General features: G+C 38.3%; 1 protein-coding gene across 1 annotated transcript; it reads right to left on the bottom strand.

Annotated features, from left to right (window-relative positions):
* Positions 1 to 191: 191 nt before the first annotated feature.
* On the bottom strand, positions 192 to 18,406 carry CIBAR1 (CBY1 interacting BAR domain containing 1). Its single transcript, XM_010709128.4, has 8 exons — positions 18,225 to 18,406; positions 16,761 to 16,995; positions 15,793 to 15,861; positions 11,232 to 11,333; positions 6,977 to 7,081; positions 5,941 to 6,054; positions 4,669 to 4,788; positions 192 to 1,402 (listed from the first exon to the last, which is right to left on the bottom strand). The coding sequence occupies exons 1-8, from the start codon at positions 18,389 to 18,391 to the stop codon at positions 1,325 to 1,327; spliced, it is 990 nt and encodes a 329-aa protein (XP_010707430.2). The 5' UTR covers positions 18,392 to 18,406; the 3' UTR covers positions 192 to 1,324.
* Positions 18,407 to 22,406: the final 4,000 nt, after the last annotated feature.

Here is a 22,406-nt window from a genome sequence, read left to right as displayed (position 1 = left end):
ATAGTTAAATGATGATACTGTGCCACTGTGCTGTAAAACTATTGGCTGGGTTTTTAACCAGAACCCCATATAGCAACGTTTTCACTCAGATTTTTATCACAGTAGTTTTTGGCAAAACTTACATACTTGTTCTAGCAGGTGTGAGTTGCACACTTGATGTCAGTGAAAAAGGATAGCATCAATATTAATGGTTTATTTCCTTAACTGAGGGAGTATTTGTTTATTAACTTGAAACTTTTCCCAGTTACAGGTTTAAATTCTTATTTATACACATGCTAAACATCTTAAAAACTTTTAAAAAAATCTTCATTTTTCATAGAATTTATGAAGATCTGTTTATACATTTAGCAAATAGTAAAGCTGAAAATTACACTCATAGTGTGCAATTTCTTACATGTTTGATGGAAATGGTAACTTAACCAGTTAAACACATGGAATTTGAACTATATATAGGGAATCTCAATTAACATAATAAATGTCAACTATATAAAATATCAACTTAGATTCAGTATGAAGGCACTTTTAAATACAAGCAATGCAGTATTGGAAGAAGATACTGGGCTAGATCTTTAATCATGAATGCTTCATTCTGTATGTGGAAAGGAATCAGAAGTTATCTTAGTCAAGTCTCAGGAATGAGAAAATTGTCAGCTGAGTGCACTTTTTGAACATTGTGTTCTAGTACCTGAAGGGGGGCTACAAAGCTGGAGTGTCTTTTTATAAGGACAAGTAGCAACAGGACGAAAGGAAATGGTTTTAAACTGGAAGAGGGTAGATTCAGACAAGATATCGGGAAGAAATTCTTTACTGTGAGACTGGTGAGACACTGGAACAGGTTGCCCAGAGAGGCTGTGGATGTCCCTTCCCTGGAAGCATCCAAGGCCAGGCTGGATGGAGCTGTGAGCAACCTGGTCTAGAGGGAGGTGTCCCTGCCTATAGCAGGGGGTTTGAGCTACGTGATCTTAATGGTCCCTTCCAACCCAAACCATTCTATGATTCTATCTCCGCTTAAATGAATGACTACACTATTAGAACATCTGAGCCTATTTAATACAGTATTATATTTAAATTTTTCATTTTCTAGCTACTGTAACTGCCCACTTTCACTAAGTTAACATTCCATTCTTTGAAACATCATTTGTTGTCTGTACATTTTACCATTAGTACTAACTCTCACTCCTGTTGGAAATTTTAAAAATACAACCACAGTGAAGTTCTTGATTAATACATAAATACCTTTATGTAAAAAGATGTCTTTTCTGTTTGCCAGTCAATTAAGACACTCAGACATAACAGTTTAGTTATGTCTATTTGTTCTTAGCATCTATATTTCTTCCTCCTCTTCTTCATCTTCCTCCTCTTCTTCTTCCTCTTCATTTTTCCTTGTAGTACTGCTAGAAATCTAAAATGAAAATGCAACGTAAGTATGTTTTTAATCATAGATCAAAAGCTTCTCTGTTGGCACTGAAAGTACTCGTATGGTGGTTTTATTGATGGTGGCGTTTATCCCTTAATCCTGCAACTTCCAGCAAAATGCACAATGCCAACAGAAAGATAAGGCACAAAATAGAAAAACAGCATATGAATCTTAAAAGCTTAACATTCCCATAGTCTTGAGAGCTACTTATATGATAAGGAAAACTATTGATTGATTGAATTAATATTAAATGCTGCTGATTTTTAAGTCAGTTCTTTGCTAGGCTGGCTGCGTAGATAGCAGGCTGAAGGTGACTGTTAGAGCATAATCTTATCTTGAAGACATCAAACCTTTTCAGTCAGCTGAGAAACTCAGAACTGTGCTGCTCTATGATGTTTCTAACTAGAAGTCTTGATTCACATATGAACATTTTTCCCAGTACTTGTCCATCGGAATGATTTAAGTTTCTGCCATCAATAATTCTTTTCTAATGAGAGCTTAATTTAATTCCTGTTAAAGATAGATTCTGCACAAAATATGAAGTATTTGAAATTTAAGGTAGAATGCAGGTGTTCCTTTCTTTGAAGGGAGGGGGAAACAAACATTAAACTCAACAAAGACAGCTCTCTACCTGTTTGTGTCATCTGAATGTTTTTGAAATATGATTTTAGTTTCAGCAGTACTCTGAGGGAAGCTGCTGCCCTAATGTTTCCTTAGTTTTCTCACATGCACTTGTATATACAAACTTACAAACTTCAGTACTGAAGACAAAACTTTTTTTTCCCAACATCCTATTTTAAAAGCTGGTTATTAAATTCTGACTTTTGAAATTTCAGTTTGTACAGCTGTGTATGTATTTTTGTGCGCGCATAAAGTAAACTATCAAACTAATGAAAGCAGAAGAATCCTCAGTTGTGTTAACGCTCACAAAATACATCATCTAGGTTTACACAAATACTTAGTTACAAGTTTCTGAATGTAACAGGAAAATTGAGTTAATCCTTAGTTAGAACTGCGTGGAGTCTAAATGCCTAGAATAGCAATCTTTCATTCTGTGAAAGAAGAAAGACAACAATGCTAATTTGTAATCGGAGATAAAGGAGTGCTGCATATTGAGCCTCTTAAGGTAGCTTCGCTTCAATAGGTTAAAAAAAAATTGGAAAATTAAGTCTTAGGAAATTCAGATGCTATAGAAAGAATAGAGCTCAAATCATGTTTCTGAATAAAAGCTGCTTTCCACTTCCACTAATTCTGGCTTTTTCTCCTTGCTAGCCACATACAGCATTAAACACCTTGCTGTGTACACTTATAACAATGGTTAAAATATTTTGCGGCCCATAGAATGGCTGTCACATCTAGCTATATGCTTAAGGATCACTTCTGATTTTCAATGTAGAAATAACCACAGAAAACCAGTTGCAGAACTAGAAATTAATTCTAGGATGCTATGAGCTAAATCCTCTGAAAAACAAATACTGTATAGGCACAGTTCATCCCATCTGATGTGCAGTGACTTTTTTTTTCCCCTCCCTACAGCATTAGTCTGTGTTGTTTTGCAAACTAGTATTATTTATATTGCTTTAAATCAAAAATTCCAAACTTGTGGTCAGTAAAAGATTACTATGACGCGTGAAATCAAACAGTTGGGAAAACTTTAGGAGAGGAAGATCTACAGAAAGATCATGCCAGCCACCTGAAGGTTTTTCTGAAAGCAGCATGATTTGCTAGCGAGATGTCTGGTGGTTTTAAGAGACTGTAGCCCCTAGTGCAATTCAGGGAGCTGATGCAAACACAGTATTTGCAGAATCAAAAAGAGCAGCGTAGTTGGAGGGTACTGAACGGGATGTCTGCGTCTCTTTACTGCTCTCTAGTGACTGTGTTAAGTAACGTATTCCACTTTTTTTTTTCCCCAGCTGTATGATCTTTTGTGGGTACATTGCATAACAGTGAAATGGCATTATTTTCCCCTTTAAGTCTAGGTGACTTCCCATTCCACTCAGATATAAGAATAATAGTACATTAAACGCTAAAATACATAACCAAAGGAAAGGTTGGGGAGAAAAGGTAAACTTGCATGTTAGTCAAAAGAGAGTTTGTGCCATCTCTGACTACGTATATATTCAGATTTCTGTTTTTCTCAATACAGTTCAAACATACAGCTGTTTCACCTGAAGTTACAAATACTTCCATAACGTTGATAAAGTTTTATGGCACTGCAGGGAATTCTCAAGGATCGTAGCAATGGATTTTTCATGGCTTTCTCTGGTCTTCAAAAATGAATGGTTAAATAATGCCATTTCACTGTTATGCAATGACAGTGTAACACTGGAAGGTTTTCTTCATTCCATACTCTGCATTACCCCTTCTCTGCTCTCAAAACTTAAAGGCTCATTACAGTTGAGTCACTTTGTTGATGAAAGTGGGAGTTGTGCCATCTGAAACAATGACAGCAAGCTGTGTTCCAGGGCATGATGGCCAACTTTGACTTTAAATAGGCTGCCCTTCCTCTTTAAACAAGCAAATTTCAGGTTCAAGTGTTACACTACCAATGCATGGCTGTCTAAAGAGGAGAGGTGGGATGCATACATTTTACATTTGGCCATCTCTGTAACTGAAATACTACTAAGATCAGTTTAGCAATAAAAAAAATTAGTCATTTAGTGATGATAACTGCAAGTTCAGTGTTGCAAACAACAGTAAAAGATTTTTGCAAGGTAGCAGTTCAGAAGCAGTGACGCTTGGTTCAGTTTTTTCACTAATTTTTACCATCTTCCTTTACTTCATCTGCTGTGAAGTTTTGGAGTATTGGTCATAGTTTTGCTTTGCTGTTAGGAGGTATCACTAGTCTGAATCAGGATGTGGCAGAGAATCCACACTGGGCTCTGGAAACTGACTAGAAATACACAAGTGAAGATGTTTTAAAGAACATCGCTTCTGTTTCCAAGAAGCCCCTATGTCTTTGCACTGCAAGATGCCACAGTTTGTTGATAAAAGAAATGGTATAATTGGAAACTGCAGTTTTAAAAATAAATAACATTGCTTAAAAAGCTGACTTTGTATTTTTTCCTCAAAAAAAAAAAAAAAAAAAAATTTGAAGCTGCATTATTTAAAAGTTAATATGATCTTCATGCCCAAACTTTTTGACTTTCCTAAACTGACTAAAGGTAGTGGATTAATGTACATTTACATTAGCTAAGGTTTTCCTTAAGACATTCTCTTTATACAGTGATCTGACATTTAAATTTTCTTACCTGTACCGTCTTCAGTGAAGATTTTAAGGAGCCAGTTCTTTGCAGGGGGGACTTTGAAATTGCACGAACTATGTCTAAGCGAGACTGATAGTCTGGTGGATAAAGTGAACTCCGAAAAACCTGTTCAGATGAAGAAAGCTGTTACGCTGATGCCAGGACACAGCTTGCAAGTTAACTGCCACCAAACCTGATGCTAATAAAAATGCAGCATTGGACAATTAACTCTGCTTTAGATAGATATATTGACTGCTGTTTGGAGTAATCGCTTTCAGCTGAAGTAACAACCCTACTCAACTTGAAACTTATGCTCATTTATGTGGTCAAAGTAGCCATTTGTCGAATATCTGAAGGAATTTACAAAGGAAACTGTAATGGTTTCCCATCAGCACATGGCCAGTTTCAGGCTAACCTATCCCAGAAACCCAGCAACGCCAGCAGCTCCTCTCAGGCTTTCCAGCTGAAACATTCAAACAGTGTGCAATGCAAGAATAATTCTAGAAAACTCTTAGAGAACAGGGGAGAACACAGTATCCGTTATACTTAATAGTTCTTTCCACTAGCCAAAAAGAGTACATGACAGAACTAAGCTTGATACAAAAAATAATAGAAAAAATTGTGCAAAACTTTATTAGTAAGATGAAAGAAGACGTAAGAATTATGGTAAGTCAGGATTTTCATGGGAAGTATATGCTATCAAATTAACAAGAACTCCAAAACAAGATTAGAAATTTGGTTGTGAAAGGTAAAATACTGACTTAAAGGTTATTTAAGCGGTGTTATATACCATTTTAATTCTGAAACTAGAACAGCACAGAATTGCCAAGGCATACAGCCTCATATAAAGCAACTGAAAGATAAAAAAAATAACAGGACTCAGAACAGAAAGCAGAGATTTTTAATGGAATAGTCTTTAAATTATCAATATAACACAACATTCTCTTGCTGTGTATCTATTCTGTAAAATTCACTGCAGAGGTGTTCTTTAAAAACTTTGACTAGCTGAGCATAGAATAACAATTAATTTTGGAAAAGTCTCTCATCTGTATTTTGTGGGAAACATTAGATGATCCGGGTGGTTCTTGTCTGCTTCTAAACTCTCTGAGCTTATAAACCTACATGCTCATTGGAGAAATGCAAAAAAGTGTAAATGAGAAGTTCTGGGAACCAGAAAAATAACATTGCATTTTGTGCATGAGACCTCAATACTGCTGAAGTGTGAGAGCTGTCTTTCTGTAGCGAGTAAATTGAAAAGCAAACTTTAATCACTCTTACCTCTAAATCTTCGTTTTCATCAATATTTTGGATATTTTGGTAGGCAGCAGTATAAATCTCTAAAGCTTTCCCATGGAATAACATTTCAATAGTTATAAATTCAGAAAATATGTTCTAAAAGGAAATGAAAATAAAGTTGTCTTAATGCAAATATTTCTATTTGAAGTGCCAGAAACTACTGAATTCTGTACTCGGTATCTGTATGAGATAAATAACTGTACAGTACCTACTTCATTCCTGTAACAGGTGGTCATACCTGATTTTCAGAAATTACATGTAAATACTACCTGGGCTGTCATCTAATCAGTCATCATTTCATACTAAATTCTGAGGAAGCACTCCAACACTGAAGATAAGAGTTATAAGGAGTAAATAAAACGTCACGCTAAAAGCTCAGATGATTTTCTTCACAATCCAGTCACAACTGTTCACTGACTTATTTATTCATTGATAGGAATCTTTTTTAACTCAACAAATCAATGGTAAACTTTACACACATCTATAACTTACAGATAATTATGTGTTTTTGTAATATATATATATTGTAATATATATATACATAAACTCTCAACGGGTGATACGTACAGAACTCAACACAGTTTTTTTCATATATCTAATAAACATCACTGTTTTGTTTCTTTTCCCCTCCCCAACCCTGTCCCTACCAATCATTCTTTCCTATTTAATCTTAATAAAAACTATCTCATTTTTGTTATTATATCACACAATTTAAATGCTTTTCAATTACTGTGGTTTTTGGGACTTATGCTACTTCATGTCTGAGATTAATAGAGAAATGAAACCTTTGATTATTTGCAGTCACTAAGTCTTTGGTGCTTTCTGCACTACAGTAGCCTACACAAATTCTAGCATGAATAAATAAATTTTCAAATTACAAAGCTCATGGTGTTTAGATTATGAAATACTCAGTATCCTAAGTTTTGTATTTATGCAGGTATAAATCTTGCTGAAGAGTAACTACAGTAAATGTTATTCAAGGAAAAGTGTGGTGTTACAGGTATGGGAACACACGTACTTTTATGTCCTTTATTTTCTGCTTCTCAAAATTATCAATGGTTTCCTCTAATTGCCGGGTTGTTCGTGTTGCATCCAGTGAAGCTCTTTGCAATTCACTTTCAGCCTGGTGAAGTAACACAAAGGTGAAATTAGTCCTGTATTTGATACAAATTTATTTGTTATAATTGCTATGAAAACTTTAAGTACTGATTTTCAAAATACTACACTTCTGGATTACTGGGTTTGTAGCTTCAATAAAGATATCTCTTATACTGTTGGGATTTTGATCCAAAACATGAAAAGTAAAAGGCAGTCAGGGAAGTCTCACTGTCCTGGCCCTTTTCCTTAATACTTATCTGCTAGTAGAGCTGCTAATAATGGAGAAGGTAGAAATGCACAAGCCAGAGCGGTGGATGAGCAGACAACATCATCTGTTACCATTTTTAGATCCAAAAGCATTTTATCTATTTTATAATACGTTTGATATAATTATTTTATAAAAGTACCTTAAACAGGGCACTGGCGAGAAGGTTGCATAAACCAAGTCCTAACGCATAAACAGCTTTTCTTATTACGTATCCTAAATGCTTTTTGTAGTATTTTAATTAGATATAACTGTATTATGTGCACAGTACCGCTTTAACATTATTGAAGCTGGTTAAGTAATCCAAAGTCTGAGAACTGTGTACTATTACAATAAAGAAGATGTGAAGTTCTAGGAGCTTGCACTTAAGCTGCAACATTTGGGTTAAAAATTGCTTTATTTTCCATAAATTACTGGTCAAATATCACAGATTGGTCAAGTCCTTACTTAAAGACTAGGTCAGTGAGTATCATCAGGAATCTGTTCTGTCTTGGCATTTGGAAATGGTATATGAAGCAAGCAGTTGTGTCTTACCAAGACGTAGAATTCTTCACATCTCTCCAAACTGTACCTTAGGAACTTTTTTTTTTGTCCTTAAATGTGAGTGCTAAGGCATGGAAATAGACATCACAAGCCCAATTTCTATGATCCAGTTTTTACTGTTACTTATCTATTGAAAATATACATAAGGCATGTTCTGTTGCTTTTAAAATCTACTAACCTTATCCTACCAGCTTATCAACTTCTGACAATCTCAATACCAAAATGGTTTTAAGTCTGCACAGATATAATTCTGACATTAGTGTATATAAAATTAGTGATGATCATAGTTTGAGTTGAAAGGGACTTTAGAGACCACCCAGTTACACCTCTCCCCATCAAGGTCAGGGCTGCCCCCTACCAGACCAGGCTGCTCATGGCCCCACCCAAAATGGCCTTGAATGCCTTCAGGGATGCGGCACCCACAGCTTCTCTGGGCCGTGCTTGTGCCCCATCACTCTCCGAGTAAATAAATGATTTCTTCCTGTCTCATCTAAATCTACTCTCTTGTAGTTTAAGTGTGCTATCCCTTGTGTTAGCACTACACTCCCTGACAAAGATTCCCTACCCATCTTTCTTGTAGGCCCCACTTCAGGTACTGTAAGGCCACTGTAAGGTCTCTCCGTGGGAAACCTTCAGGTAGGGTCCCATGTGAGCAATCACCTCCCATGATCTTCAGGCCCCACACTTCCTTTACGTAGCCCAGGATAGTATGACATTACGTCATAGGCTCATTTCCCTTTCTTGATCTTCTTGATCACAGGAGAAAAACTGAGTAAGAAAATGCATCTTGTGCTTTCTGAGATACTACAGTGCCATCCTTTGTCAAAGCCAGCTGTTATGCCTAAGCAGCCATTACACATGAATATACAATATGTTATATCTATGATGATTAAATGTATCTTCTTGAGTCATCTTAAATAGACTGGCCAGATACGTGCAGAAGCTTTGGGAATTTCCTTTGTTGTAAAGAGAAATGTTCAAACTTGAGGCACCCGCACAGTTTCCATAATAGCAGTTGGATATTTTCTTTTCTGAAACACTCACCTGTGACTGGAAGTAATAGTAAAGGAAGCAAATAGCAAAGTAATCAATAGCCATAGAAGTAGCTGTTTCCAGTTCCACATGTTATATGTTGTGAAACATTTACCTCAGATATTTGACAACTTCTCTCTACTTGGCAGGAGGTATTGTCTGAAGCTTCCTGTTGCAAGACTTTACTTACAGTTTGTTAAAGCTTTCTTACAATTTGTTACAGAATTCAGACATCAAGGCTGAAGTATTTCAGGACAGGTGTTTGTCTTGGACTGAAGGTTATTTACTTTTTGTTTTTTAAATTAATTCAGACAACCTATGTAGACCATTTCAGGAAAAGTTTTGATTTTAAAGATGCATTTTTATACAGAAAGAAATTTGGCAAGGTTTTCTTTGCTAAGCTGAGCTACTCCCATGGTTTCTAAGATGGACTTAAAATCTGGAGCAAGTACAATTCCTTTGCTATCTGTGGTCAGAGTTATTAGCTGCTGAAATATGACAGTTGTGCATGAAGAACAGAACCACTGCTGGAGCCTAACAGCTGTGCTATCATCAGTGAATATGGTGAAACCTCACAGATCTAAAAGCTGGCCTGCACGCATCCTCAAAAGTAACTGAATATATTCCAGCCCAACTGAAATGAAACAGATGTTCTTTCTTTGGCAAGAGGGTGAGGGATTGGAGCCAAGCTCTCCTAACAAGTGCTCTGAATACTGTTAACTGGTCCTGGGCAGTGTGGCAGAGAAGCTGACTGAAGCACCATAAAAGACAGACTAGACAACAGAAACTGTGCAGGGCATCAATAGACTGAGACAAGACACAACATGCAAAAGGAAACAAGCTCTTTTCAGTCTGCACTCATTCAAATGCACTGTACCCACCTCTCACCAGAATTTGTCATAGGACTGCCACAAAACTTACTCAACTGCAGTGTTCTTTTCTGTCTCAAGGCAAAGAGAATTTACAGCACCGAGTCTCTTCCTGGTGCACGGAAGCCTCACCAAGTTGAACAATGTTTTCCTACTCCCAGTAGTTCTTAGAAATTTTGTGCTGATCACTTTAAATGCAAATGCATAGTGTTCGGTATGCATACGCCTTTGGGCATATGCGAAAATAGACTTAAGCTTTCAGGCAAAATCTTAAGTACAAAAACACAGGTGTTACAAGAAGCTAGGCCATGCAAGGGCACTTGGGAATGCAAAGAGAGAAGAAGAAAAGTTAGTTGCCAGCAATCTATATATGAAATTAAATAGGAATTAGAACAAGAGACAAGAAAAAAGCAACAGGGATAATGTTTTACTGTTAATATTTACTATATTAATCTTACTGGAAGAGAACTCTAAATCACAGCTCAAGTTCCAGTCCTACTGCTGATACCCACGTGTCACACGAGGAATCTGATTAGTCATCACTTAGTTTAGTTGATTTCATTAGAAATAAACAGAAATTCTTTGGCACAGAGAAAAACAGAACGTGGTTGTCCTGGGTGGCATTTGACCATCACAATCATTTTTTCTCCTTCTGCAGTACCATGCCCCACTTGCTACAAAGATCCTAATTTCTGAAATAAGTAGATGAAATCCTACAAAGGTTACCACTGTTACTGTTACTGCAGCCCTGATTACAACTCCAAGAAAAACAGGATATGGAAATGAACTTAAATGCTGTATCATAACAGAGGTGCATAGAAACCAAACTAGGATCACCTTTAAGACCTTTATTCTGTCATTTTCTAGATTCTCATTGTTTCAGAATTTGAAACTACTATAAAATTTTAATAGAAATTCAGTTAGAGGCTCCATTTTTCCCTGGAATATACTGGGAAGGGTCATTGGTCTCTTGAGAGGAAGAGTGGTCTGACTTGACCACAATTAGCAGAATTGCAACTTTTCTGATCACACATCATCTCATAGCTAGAGAACATTCATATCCTGCCTAGCTACAAGGAAGCAGAACTACCAAAATTATGGGAAATAAAAGAAAGCAAAAACTGCACAGAGGTAAAAAAGGTGTCTACTTATTTTCAAAGCCCATCAGTATTTCAGATGTAATCTGTGCTTACCTCTCCTGCATAAATGCATCATCTGCCTCAGTTATTTTTTTTTTTAAATTAAAAAGAGATCTGATAACAAAGCAACTCTTATATACTATAACTTATTATTACCAAGTTTAAGAAAAGTTATTTAGACTCAAAGTCAACATAGGCTCTCTAAAAATCAATATCCCAAATAGTCTTTCTAAAAAGCATTCTATTACTTTCTAAATACCTTCTAAATACTTTAATTATCGGAAAATTAAAAAATAAGATCTTATAGTCATTAGAAATACAGGATACAATAATGTGTCGATCTGATGGATTCCGCTGACGTGTCTTTTCCAGCTGAGATAATTGCTTGGCTTCTCGATTCTTTGCTGTTAAAGTTGCTTTGAGATCATCCTAGAAATAAAAATGTTTTAAACATGTTGAAAAAGATTTAGGAAAATGTGAAATATATGTTTTGTTATAAGAGGATTCCCTGGAAAACATTAACAAAACTTCTGGTTTAAACTAAACTGTGTTTTACTGAGCTTATCTCCTGTTAAATGTTGCCCTGAAAAAGAAGGCGATGGGGAACAAACGAGCTTAGCACCTTGCACAACTCTCCGTAATGCACACTACAATTTAAAAAGTAAAGGAACTTATGACATTTCGGAGAAAGTACAGTAGACGGTCAAAAGCTGAGATCCTCCAAGTAAGAAGACGAGTCCATTCTGTTTGAGCAATGGAGTCAAGTTGGAATCCAGAACTAAAAAGCAACATCTAAGAAATCAGTAAGAAAGACAACAAACAAAAGCAACCAAACAACAACCAAAAACACCAGGCAGCAGTAGGTACAAAATACAAGTTATGAAGAAAACTGCTACAAAGAGCTTTAGATGACATAGAAAATCCGTGGCTGAAATGGTAAACTAACTGTATATTCATATATGCAGTAAAGTGCTTAGTTACATTTGGAATAGAGTACGTCCTAGTAGTGATGTAGCTGGAAAAGATGAAACTTGTTGATAATAGAATCATAAAGTCATAGAATAGTTTGGGTTGGAAGGGACCTTTAAGATCATGTACTTCCAACCCCCTGCTATATGCAGGGACACCTCCCTGTAGACCAGGTTGCTCACAGCCCCATCCAGCCTGGCCTTGAATGCTTCCAGGGAGCGGGCATCCACAGCCTCTCTGGGCAACCGCTCCAGTGTCTCACCACCCTCACAGTAAAGAATTTCTTCCTAATATCTAGTCTGAATCTACCCTCTGCTAATTTAAAGCCATTTCCCCTTGTCCTGTTGCTACTTGCCCTTCTATGAAGTCCATCCCCCCTCTCCCCAGTATAATTCCACCTCCATGATACAGTAAAGACTGATGAAGTACTGTGTTTCTTCAGTAATAAGCCTTTAACTGAGTCAGCATCATAATATGCAGTTTCCTCCTACTTTCTATCCTTATTGCGATTTATATGTCTTCATGTATATGACTGTCATTTTGCATCGTCTTCAGAGAACACAGACAGAGCTGGTTTGTCATAATAAAAACAACCACTCCTTTAGACTATCAAAACTAACTTTGCTTCTGTTCTTGCAAAAGGAAGTCACAGCAAATTAATGCCATCTGAAAGACAGCTGGAAAGGGCTTTCTCCTTTATGAAAATCAAGCAGCTGCAAAAAAAAAAAAACAAAAACAAAAACAATAATAAAAAAGAGCTTTTTTGATGCTTTACATTTTAAATTATAAGTACAAAAAAAGAAGAGGCATAAGGATACTTATTTTTGCCATAGAGCATGGCCATTTTGTATCTAACAATAACAGCTGAATGTCTGGTATTATTATGTAACAGGACTGGGCACTTTTTCCAGCAGCGACTGTTAAGGCCCATTTGAACCACTCAGTTGAAATTAACACTTGGCTCAAAGGGCTCTGACCTTCATCCTAAGTGCTCTTCAGAATGGGAGGAAAAACATTACTTACCATTATCAAATTCAGGGTTTTTTTTCTAGCACACAATGGCTTTGGAAACGTGTAAAAGGGGCTGACTGTACTGTTCCTTTCTCCACTTCTGTTCCCAGTGGCAAGAATAGCCAAACTTTTTTCTTTTTTTTTTGTGCTAGCAGAGACTGACAAAGATTTGGTGATGCTGTGGTAGTGACATATTGACATTTTGGATGTACATGTATGTAGGTACATACATATTTACCTGAGATGTTTGAAAACTGAAGAGGGAGAACAACCATATAAATATTCAAAAGAGGGGGATAATGTTAGCATGGTGAAAGAATTAGGAGTCTAAATATTAGCTTACCAATGAAAAATTGGTTTTTATTAGCATCTAAATACCTTCATCCAGAAAAAAATAAAGTACCATAGAGCTCTTTAATCTCAGTGGAACATAAAACAGGCACCAAAGAGTTGGAAAAATCTTTCATTTAAAGCATAACACCACAAATCTCAACAACCATTCATTAAATATTACAGACAGTCATACATGCTCCTCCAGTGTCTGCAGACCCAGACTGGATGTGTTTTTGGAGAACATGCTTTAATTGCATCCAGTAGGAAATGGGATGGAATGTAATCACCAGTGAGATAAAGGAGACATACAGAATATTAAATTGTTCATAGTTCCTCTGGATTAAGCTACGAATTTAAGAAACATTAAAACTGTTCAGCCATCTCATTTCAAACCATACAGAAGTACAGCTACAGCCACCAGAGAGCTGGCAGATCCCCATCACTGTACTGTCACCTGCTTTAGTCACTGTGAAGTTATTAAAGCAAACCAGTTCTTTCTTCTATAGGTGGATCACCTTGATTTTATGATGTCCTGTTTTATACAGAGAAAAGGAACCAGGAAGAGAGTTGCCAAAAAGAAAATGAAGACTGATGTGTAGAACAGTGAAACAGAAACAAATCCTAAACTGAAGCTGCATTACAGGCCAAGACTACTAAACTAGCTTCCATTGTGGCTGCCAAACTCTGCCCCAAACGACTACTCAAGATAGTAAAAGCGTAAACACCTCATTCAAACAATTTTACTGCATTAGCAGTTAAAAGATGAATGTACTCTGATTGACCTCAGTCTCTTTAAAGCATTTATTATCCTAAGAAATAAGTTATTTTTAGATATGGCACAAAAGTAGTTTGTGTATACCTTTGAACAGATTCAATAAAAAAACAAAACAAACCCTTTTAAAAAAGGGTGATATGATGATACATTATGCCAGGTTTATTTAACCAGTGAAGGTGAAGTGGTCCTATAGCTAGCACCCTGTATTAGTTTTACATGAGTGACAAACTTCAATTTACCATTAGAAAACATCTCACTGTTTGAATATGATAAAAGACCAGCCAGGTGAAGTTTCAACCAAAGTCTTTAAAAATTAGCAGGAAAAAAAATAAATTGATAGCTACATTTTTAGTAACATCTTTCTTACTTCAAAGGTATCTTGCTGCATGCCAGCTCAGCATGCTCCTGGACTCCCCTCTGTAGCAAAGATAAACATTATGTAATGCTTTATAGCATTGAGTGGCAAAAATGACAGGAAATGCTGTTGGTTGTGCCAAGGCATGACCTGGCTTTAGCTGGTTCCATACCCAGCAAGTACTGGCTGTCAGTGACAATGCAGGACGCCTCAAGGCAGTATTTTAATGCTTCCCAAGCACTGCAGTGTTCTGCATGCCTCCTCATGTCTGTGGTAACAGCAATGCAAAGGAACTAGTCTCTTACCTTCAGTATTTACAACATATACAATACTCATTCAAGTTCTAGGTCTCACCAACTGTGCTTCACTGTGACTATTTAGCTATTGAACTCTAAGATCCAGACCCCATAGTCTATTGCCTTTTCAAAGGCCACTTGAGTGCAGGATATACCTTCATAATGCCAAGAGATAGCTACACAGTATGGCAAACACTGTGCTTGATTCTTTACCATATGAACGTGACACAAGAACAAAAAGGCATGAAAAAATACCACAGTCTGAGATGCAATGCCACATTGTGCTCAAATTAACCATTATGAAAACACTTTAAAATTTTTGTATGTAAGGCACCATGTAGTAGTATTCACCAGTTGACTTTTCTATTTACATAGACTATGATAAAGATATACACATTAATTACAGATTTGTTTACAGGCTGAAGGTAACCTCTATGTAGTACACGCATGTACAAGTATTACAAAGAATTTGCTTTCATCTCTAAGTCAGTATCTGCACACTGAAATTCCATTGTTCAGGGGAAGCCAGCTATCCCACCTGGGGGAAAGAAATTCACAGCTATTTTTGGGCATATTTTGAACACACACACACACTTTCCAGAATATAGGGAATGAAGAGATCTCACTTATCTGTGTATCTTCATAGCCATCCTGATGAAATCATAGGATGGAGATAGATTCACACTGCTACCTATTGATCAGTTTCAGAAAAGGTTTTCTATGTAATAGGCAGCAAAGTAGAATGCAATTCTGAGTTAGAGAAGCTTTAAATCCAGCGTATATATGACTAAGAGACAAAAGCAATAGATGCAGTTCACCTTTTGGAAGTCTGAATAATAACTCAAGAATGGCATTATTTTAAATAAAACATCTTCCAACTGAATTTGCACTATTCAGGAAGCCTCTCACTATCCACTATTCTTTTTTTATAGCATTTGTGTGGGACCCAAGATCTGGAATATCCTTGACCTCACAAACATTTTTTTCTCCATCATGTAAATGGCTTCAATTCAGACGCATTCTCACTGGTTAGTGCAACACACACACACATACACACACACCACAACACTCCTCCATCACAAAGTAGAAATTTTCAATGGAGTGGCCAGAACACAGCATATTTTGTGAGAGAAAACACATCTGACTTACCCTTTTCAGTTTCACGATAGTCCCATAACTTTTCAGAGGTTCAACAACTTTGGCTTCAAGCCTGTCAACCTACAAAAGATAACATGAGGCCACTAAAATCATCTGCATGCATAGTGTGCAGAAACAAAGTTAAAGCTTATAAAATAAACAAACAAACCAATCAACCCCATTGCACTATCCACATCCTTGGATTTCTCATTACTTCTTAAAAACCCAGTTCTACGTACACCATGAAAGATACAGAACTACAAAATTCCTATTTATATGCCATCCTGAAAGAATAGATATGCACACCAAAATTTGTTTTGATCGAGTAAATGTAAATTAATTCTTTCAGATCTCAGCATTTCAAAATCTGGATCATAAATTACCATTTAACTGTAACAGTTCTGCACCTAAAGATTTACCGGTGGCACAAACAAGTCTTAATGCACCTAGCAGAACTGTGACCATACTGATACCTGTTGTCCAAGTTCGTATGGGAAGTGCTGAACTACAGCCTTACAGATATCTGAACTAGTCCCCAACAGCACCTCAGACTGGCAGTGAAAGATTCGCTTCTGAACTGCTTCTAGTCACAAATTCAGCTAAGGGAAAATGTTGCTATGCAACTCAAGTCACAAAACTAATCAAACAAACAAAAAAATCACTACTTCATTAACCTTAAATCATAATCCAAAATCTGAGACCAGTAACAGACTTGCTCTATCTCAAATTCTGTGAGCATTCATATGCACAGTTCCACTGACTTCAGCAGGATTAATTACAGGCAGTTTTCACTAAAGTTATTAGCACAGTAAACTATGAGTGATTTGGCAGCTTCTCTTGTTCTGGCACTAATATATTTAAAAGTGGTTTCTTCTATGTTTCTCTTGTGATTACAGAGCATATTTTTCCCCTTTTAATCACAGATAAGTAACTGCAAAGTTCAGATGGCAAACGCAACACGTACAGCTTTCATTTTGTACCTCTGCCTGGCGATAATCCTGAAGTCTGGAAAATTCATCTGCAAAGTTTTTCAGTCCAACTTTTAAGTTTGGTGTCTCTGTGGCTGCATATGCATATATTTCATTTACTAGAAGATCTGCTTTGTCTCGTAGTCTGGCAGTTTTACGTACATATCCAGCAAATATTTGGCACAATTCGCCAAAATGTTTTTCCACATTTGAAACAGCATCTTGTATTTGTCTAGTTTGATTGTCCCTAGATACCAAAGAAAATGAAAAATAAGAAGAAGGAGAAAAATGTTTACAACACATACAGCATAAAAAACATGTAATTATACTGTGAATAATTTATATGCGATTTGGATATCTCATTTCACTGCTAAACACAGACCTACTCTTAAAAACATAACATTCTAACAGTGTTCTAATGGAACACGTTCTCAGGACTAACAAAATAAAGCGGGATTTGTACTTACTGATCCGATAGGGGAAAACCCAAATCACAAAAGTCAATTCAGAAGCCTTCCTACTGCTGTTTAACAACAAAGTTCAGGATTACTGTTACTGATATAACAGTGCTAACATCCGCCCGCAGGTCTCAACCGAGACAGGGTTATATGGCTTCCTGCAGCACTCTGCAATCCATACAGACAGGTGAAGAGTTGAGGAATCAAGCAACAGAGGGCAAATCAGAAAATTGAGAAAAAAAATAAGTTAATACTTTAAGACTGAGCAACAATGCAGTCACTTCAGACTAAGCATGCCTTTCTTCAGAAAAAAAAAAAAAAGTGCTGCTACGGGGAGAAAACAGACTGCTTATAGCAAGCTATCTAAAATATGTTTCAAAAGAGATCTCGAGCTTCCATAGATAAAAATAAGAAATAAATCCCAGTTACTTTATCCCCGCAGGACATGCTTGAGCACAGAACCAGTTGCATAGCAAATCTTTCACCCTGCGCAGCTCCGCAGGGCGCCTCTCCTTTCCCACCTCACTGTAGGCCTGGCATTTAGAAGCGTGCCATTCCCGGCGGCAGCCCTCGGCTCGGCTCCTCACCCCTCTGGCAATTGTAATGCCGCCGTGCTCCCACAGCTAACGGTTTGGGACACGAAACACATCGTTTCCTTAAACGAGGGCGCGATAAGTTTTGTGTTTGTATTTATTTTGTTCCCCTCCTAACTCTTCGTTCTTCAAGACCGCCTGGAGGTAACCGCAAACTTACCGCCCGACTACGAGGTAAGTCTAAGCCCAGAGCAGCGCGCACTCCGCAAGGCGGCTGGGAGCAGCAGCGAGGCGGGCCCTCGGACCCATCCCCGGCACCGCGACCGAACCGGGGCCCTCACCCAGGCCCGGCCAAGCGGGCAGAGAGCTCCAGCGGAGCGCGGTTACTCCCACGACCAGGCCTCAGCTGCCCACCCACGGGGACGGGGACCGGGACCTCTCCTTTCCCCTCCCGCAGCCCCGAGCCCAGCCCCGCCCGCCGTTACCTGGCGTCCAGCCCGCGGCCCAGCATCATCATGGCGGCGGCGGCCCGGCGGGAAGGAGGCGGGCTCGGCGTGCGCTCGGTTTCCTTGGACACCAACGACCGCCCGCCCCCCGCCCCGCCCCGGGATGGCGGGGGTCGGCTGAGGGAAGGTGGCCCTCCCCGTTCCATCCTGTAACAATTTTTGAATTCATCACTCGTAAGCCTTTCGATTACACGCAATTACAGCCGAATTACTGTGCTACTTTTTGTCTTCGTTCCTCTACGTAGGTCCAGTTAAGTCTGAGCAGTTTATCCTATGTACAAGCAATTGACATAACAGAGCAAGGCTTATCCTGTCACATGTTCTCCCCCACTCACCCCCCCCAGCTTTTATGTTTCTTGGTTTTAAATACTTAAGCACAAACCATTGGTCTTGATATCTTCAATCTCCCGGTTTCCTGCTGATGTCCTGTCTACTCAAGAGCCCTTGTACTCCAGCAGGACCTTTAGCTCATAAATTCTGACCTGGTTCTGTTGCATTGAGGTCTGTAAGTTGAAAATGTGTTCTGTTACCTAAAGCCTATTTCAAATTGGTCACCCAGGAAAGCAGAATGCCATTGTGTAAAGTGCTACATTCTAAGGGAAAGTACAGAGTTACTTCATTTTCAAATTAGGAGCCAATGAGAGACAGAAACCGACACTTAGTGAGAAGGTAAAATACTTTGAAAACAAGGAAAAGTTATCATTAAAACCAAAGAAGTGGTTGTCAGTGGAACAAGACACAAAAGAGCAACGACAGCTTATTTTCAGCTACTGCAAACTAAATTTACTTCAATTCTAAAGTATAGGACTTGCATAGACATTTAAAAATGTAATTTGTATACGCTGATTTTGCACATAATTTGGCTTATCATGATGCTACAGATAGTCCTAGAATGTATGGCCTAGCAGCTCCAGCTGCACATAAAAGGTTGAAAAGAATTACTTTAATGTCATAAGGGCCTGTTGAAATTTTGAGTCATCAGAGTGCACACAAGAGCACAAGCTGCATAAATCACGGAGTGGAAAAATATTTTTGTACTATCATTTAGAAGTAATTATGATGTTGAAAATAATGCCCAATTTCCTGCTTATTACCTCTAAGTAAGTTTCTAGAATAACATACTAAAGATGATGATATCTTACGAATGGCAAATTCTAAAGATAAGAAAGCTTTGAAATATCCAATTGGCAGTGTTTTCCAATATTTCTCCAGAGCATAAGCAACTAACAGGGTTTATGATGATGTCTGTTTATATTGTGGTATCAGTTTAGGCATGCTCTCAATGAGAAATCTCCCTGCAACTTCTCCCCTCAAAAGGAACTCAAGTAAATTCCGTGTATTTCGTATTGAAAAATAGTATAAAACTCCAGCTGTCTGCAGCAGCAGTGAAGAATTGTCTGTCATAGCTAGGCATAAAAAACATGATGTAATTCTGGGGTAACTTCAAGCACACAAGTTGGAACAGAATTTATTCTGTAGTATTCAATGCAGCCATTGAGAAGTTAGAACCCTTCTACTGGACTGAATTTTGAATTTTGAATGAATTTATCCCAGTCGCTCATTTAAATTCACTAATGTTGCATATGTGGCATAGTAATTCCAAATGGATCCAGATCAGTCTGGAGGCTCATCCATGCACATTTCTGTGATGGAGTCTCCGTAATTGATTAGCTGTGTGTGTGTTTGTGTGACTGCTTCTTCTCTGCTATCACAGTTTGTATCTTTAGAATATTTTTTACAATATTTAATTATTATTTTCAATAATTTTTCCATTTTCACTTCCTCCTATGCTGTCCAACCCTGTTATTTGCATAGAAAGGCAATCACTGTAGACCTTGTATGTCAAATAACATTAATTTTAAAATATGCGTTTAGCTCACAATGGATTGGGGTTTATACTTTGAGATTTAATAATTTCAAGACTTTTCTTCTACTTTAGCATTTCTTATTTTCCTCTAATTTCACAAGTTTGGGTCCACAGTTCTCTTACTTAAGGCAGGAACTACACCATCTTCTCAGTTTTTTCTCAAGAACAAGAGGCAGTTTCTGTTAACCACTTTTCCCTAATGTACAACTCTAATTCTAAGTTCCAAATATCATAATTAAAAATCAGTTTGTTACAGAAAAATATGACAACATAATTAAAAAAAACCAGCAAAACATCATTTCCTCAGGCTAATACCCGTAGGCAGATATAACCTTCTGTAATCCATTTTGTCAGTATTGGTTAGAATATATAAATCTCTTGATGATTTATGAATGTCTGTTGTATCCTTAGCTCTTTAAAATAGCTTTGGCCGCTGTCAGAGGTAAGACTAGCAGGATCTCTGATCTCTTTTATTACAGACACGCTTTTATGAAGTTATGTATTTTATAAGCTGAGTTCTTATTCTTGCTTCCTTGCTTACCTTGGGGTAAACATTTCTGCTTCTATGCTTTTCTCTGTGCAAACTGAGTTTGAAGGTGAAAGGCAAAATATGCTGCTATATGAAGCTTTTTGATATCTTGTTTTCAAGTGATTTGTAAGAAAGTATGGCTTTGTCTCAATCTGACTGCCATTTTCTTATGAAGTAAGTATGAGTCAACAAGAACAAGCAACTGAGAATTCTTCTTTCCCAGTTTCATATTTATACAAAACTGGTGGCAATCTACTTTGCTGCCTGAGAAACACTGGAGAGTAGAAAGTTCTTTTTCTTGATCTGGGAAACTGCAGCCCAGTCAGCCTCCTTCATTGGGAAGGTGATGGAACAGCTTCTGCTGGATGCCATCTCCACGCAACTGGAAGAGAAGAAGGTTATCAGGAGTAGTCAGCATGGGTTCACCAGGTGGAGGTCATGCTCAAACAACCTGGTAGCCTTCTATGATGTCATACTGGCTGGGTAGATGGAGGGAGAGCAGTGGATCTAGTTTACCTTGATTTCAGCAAGGCATTTGACACTGTCTCCCACAACATCCTTATAATAAGCTGAGGAAGTGTGGAATAGATGAATGGATGGTGAGGTGGATTGAGAACTGGCTGACTGGCAGAGCTCAGAGGATTCTGATTGGCAATGCAGAATCCAGTTGGAGGTCTATATTTATCAGTGTTCCTCAGGGGTTGGTGCTGGGTCCGGTCTTGTGCAACATCTTCATCAATGACCTTGATGAGAGGATAGTGTCCACCCCCAGCAAGTTTGCTGATGATAACAAGCTGGGAGGAGTGGCTGGCACCAGAAGGCTGTGCTGCCATTCAGTGAGACCTGGACAGGCTGGAGAGCTGGGCAGAGGAACCAGATGAGGTTTAACAGGAACAAGTGTAGAGTCTTGCACCTAGGGAGGAATAACCACATGCACCAGTACAGGTTGGGGGATGACCTGATGGACAGGAGCTCTGCAGAGAAGGACCTGGGGGTCCTTGTGGACAACAGGTTGCAGAGTGCCCTAGTTGCCAAGAAGGCCAATGGTATCCTGGGATGCATTAAAAAAAGTGTGGCCAGCAGGTCCAGGAAGGTGATCCTCCCCCTCTATTCTGCCTTGGTGAGGCCTGGATTACCGTACTGGAGTTCTGGGCTCCCCAGTCCAAAAAAGATAGGGATCTCCTGGAGAGAGTCCAGCGGAGGGCCAGAAAGATGATAATGGGCCTGGAGCACCTCACTTATGAAAAAAGGCTGAGTGACCTGGGTCTGTTCAGCCTTGAGAAAAGAAAACTGAGAGGAGATCTGATCAATGTCCATAAATATCTAAGGTACGGGAGGCAAAGGAACGTGGCCAGATTCTTTTCAGCAGCGTATGGTGTTAGGACAAAGGGAAATGGCCATAAACTGAAGCATAGGAAGTTCCACACAATTGTGTGTAAGAACTTCTTCACAGTGAGGGTGATGGAGCACTGGCACAGGCTGCCCAGGAGGTTGTAGAGCCTCCTTCACTAGAGATATTCAAGACCCACCTGGATGCCTACCTGTGCAACCTGGTCTAGGGAGCCTGCTTTGCAGGAAGGTTGGACTTGACGATCTCTAGAGGTCCCTTCCAGCCCTACAATTCTGTGATTCTGTGATTCTATGATTCTTTGTTGCCCCATTCAGCAGGTAGGAAACTCCTCCTAGATTCCTCATGACTAAAGTCAGTGAATTTGGAAAAACTGTGAAATGAATCGAACTCTTCCAAGTGGGCCAGGCATCTGTA

Source organism: Meleagris gallopavo, chromosome 3 (assembly GCF_905368555.1).
Source record: "Meleagris gallopavo chromosome 3, MGAL_WU_HG_1.1, whole genome shotgun sequence".
Classification (NCBI taxonomy): domain Eukaryota; kingdom Metazoa; phylum Chordata; class Aves; order Galliformes; family Phasianidae; genus Meleagris; species Meleagris gallopavo.
The sequence above is the reverse complement of the archived record's forward strand: the minus strand, read 5'-3'. Positions and strand labels throughout refer to the sequence as shown.

Coding starts and splice junctions, on each gene's coding strand:
- CIBAR1 (XM_010709128.4), bottom strand. CDS start 18,391: ATGGAACGGGGAGGGCCACCTTCCCTCAGCCGACCCCCGCCATCCCGG. Junction 4,789..5,940: donor ATGAAAACGAAGATTTAGAG/GTAAGAGTGATT, acceptor TCATCTGAACAG/GTTTTTCGGAGTTCACTTTA. Junction 1,403..4,668: donor CTTCACTGAAGACGGTACAG/GTAAGAAAATTT, acceptor TTTTCATTTTAG/ATTTCTAGCAGTACTACAAG.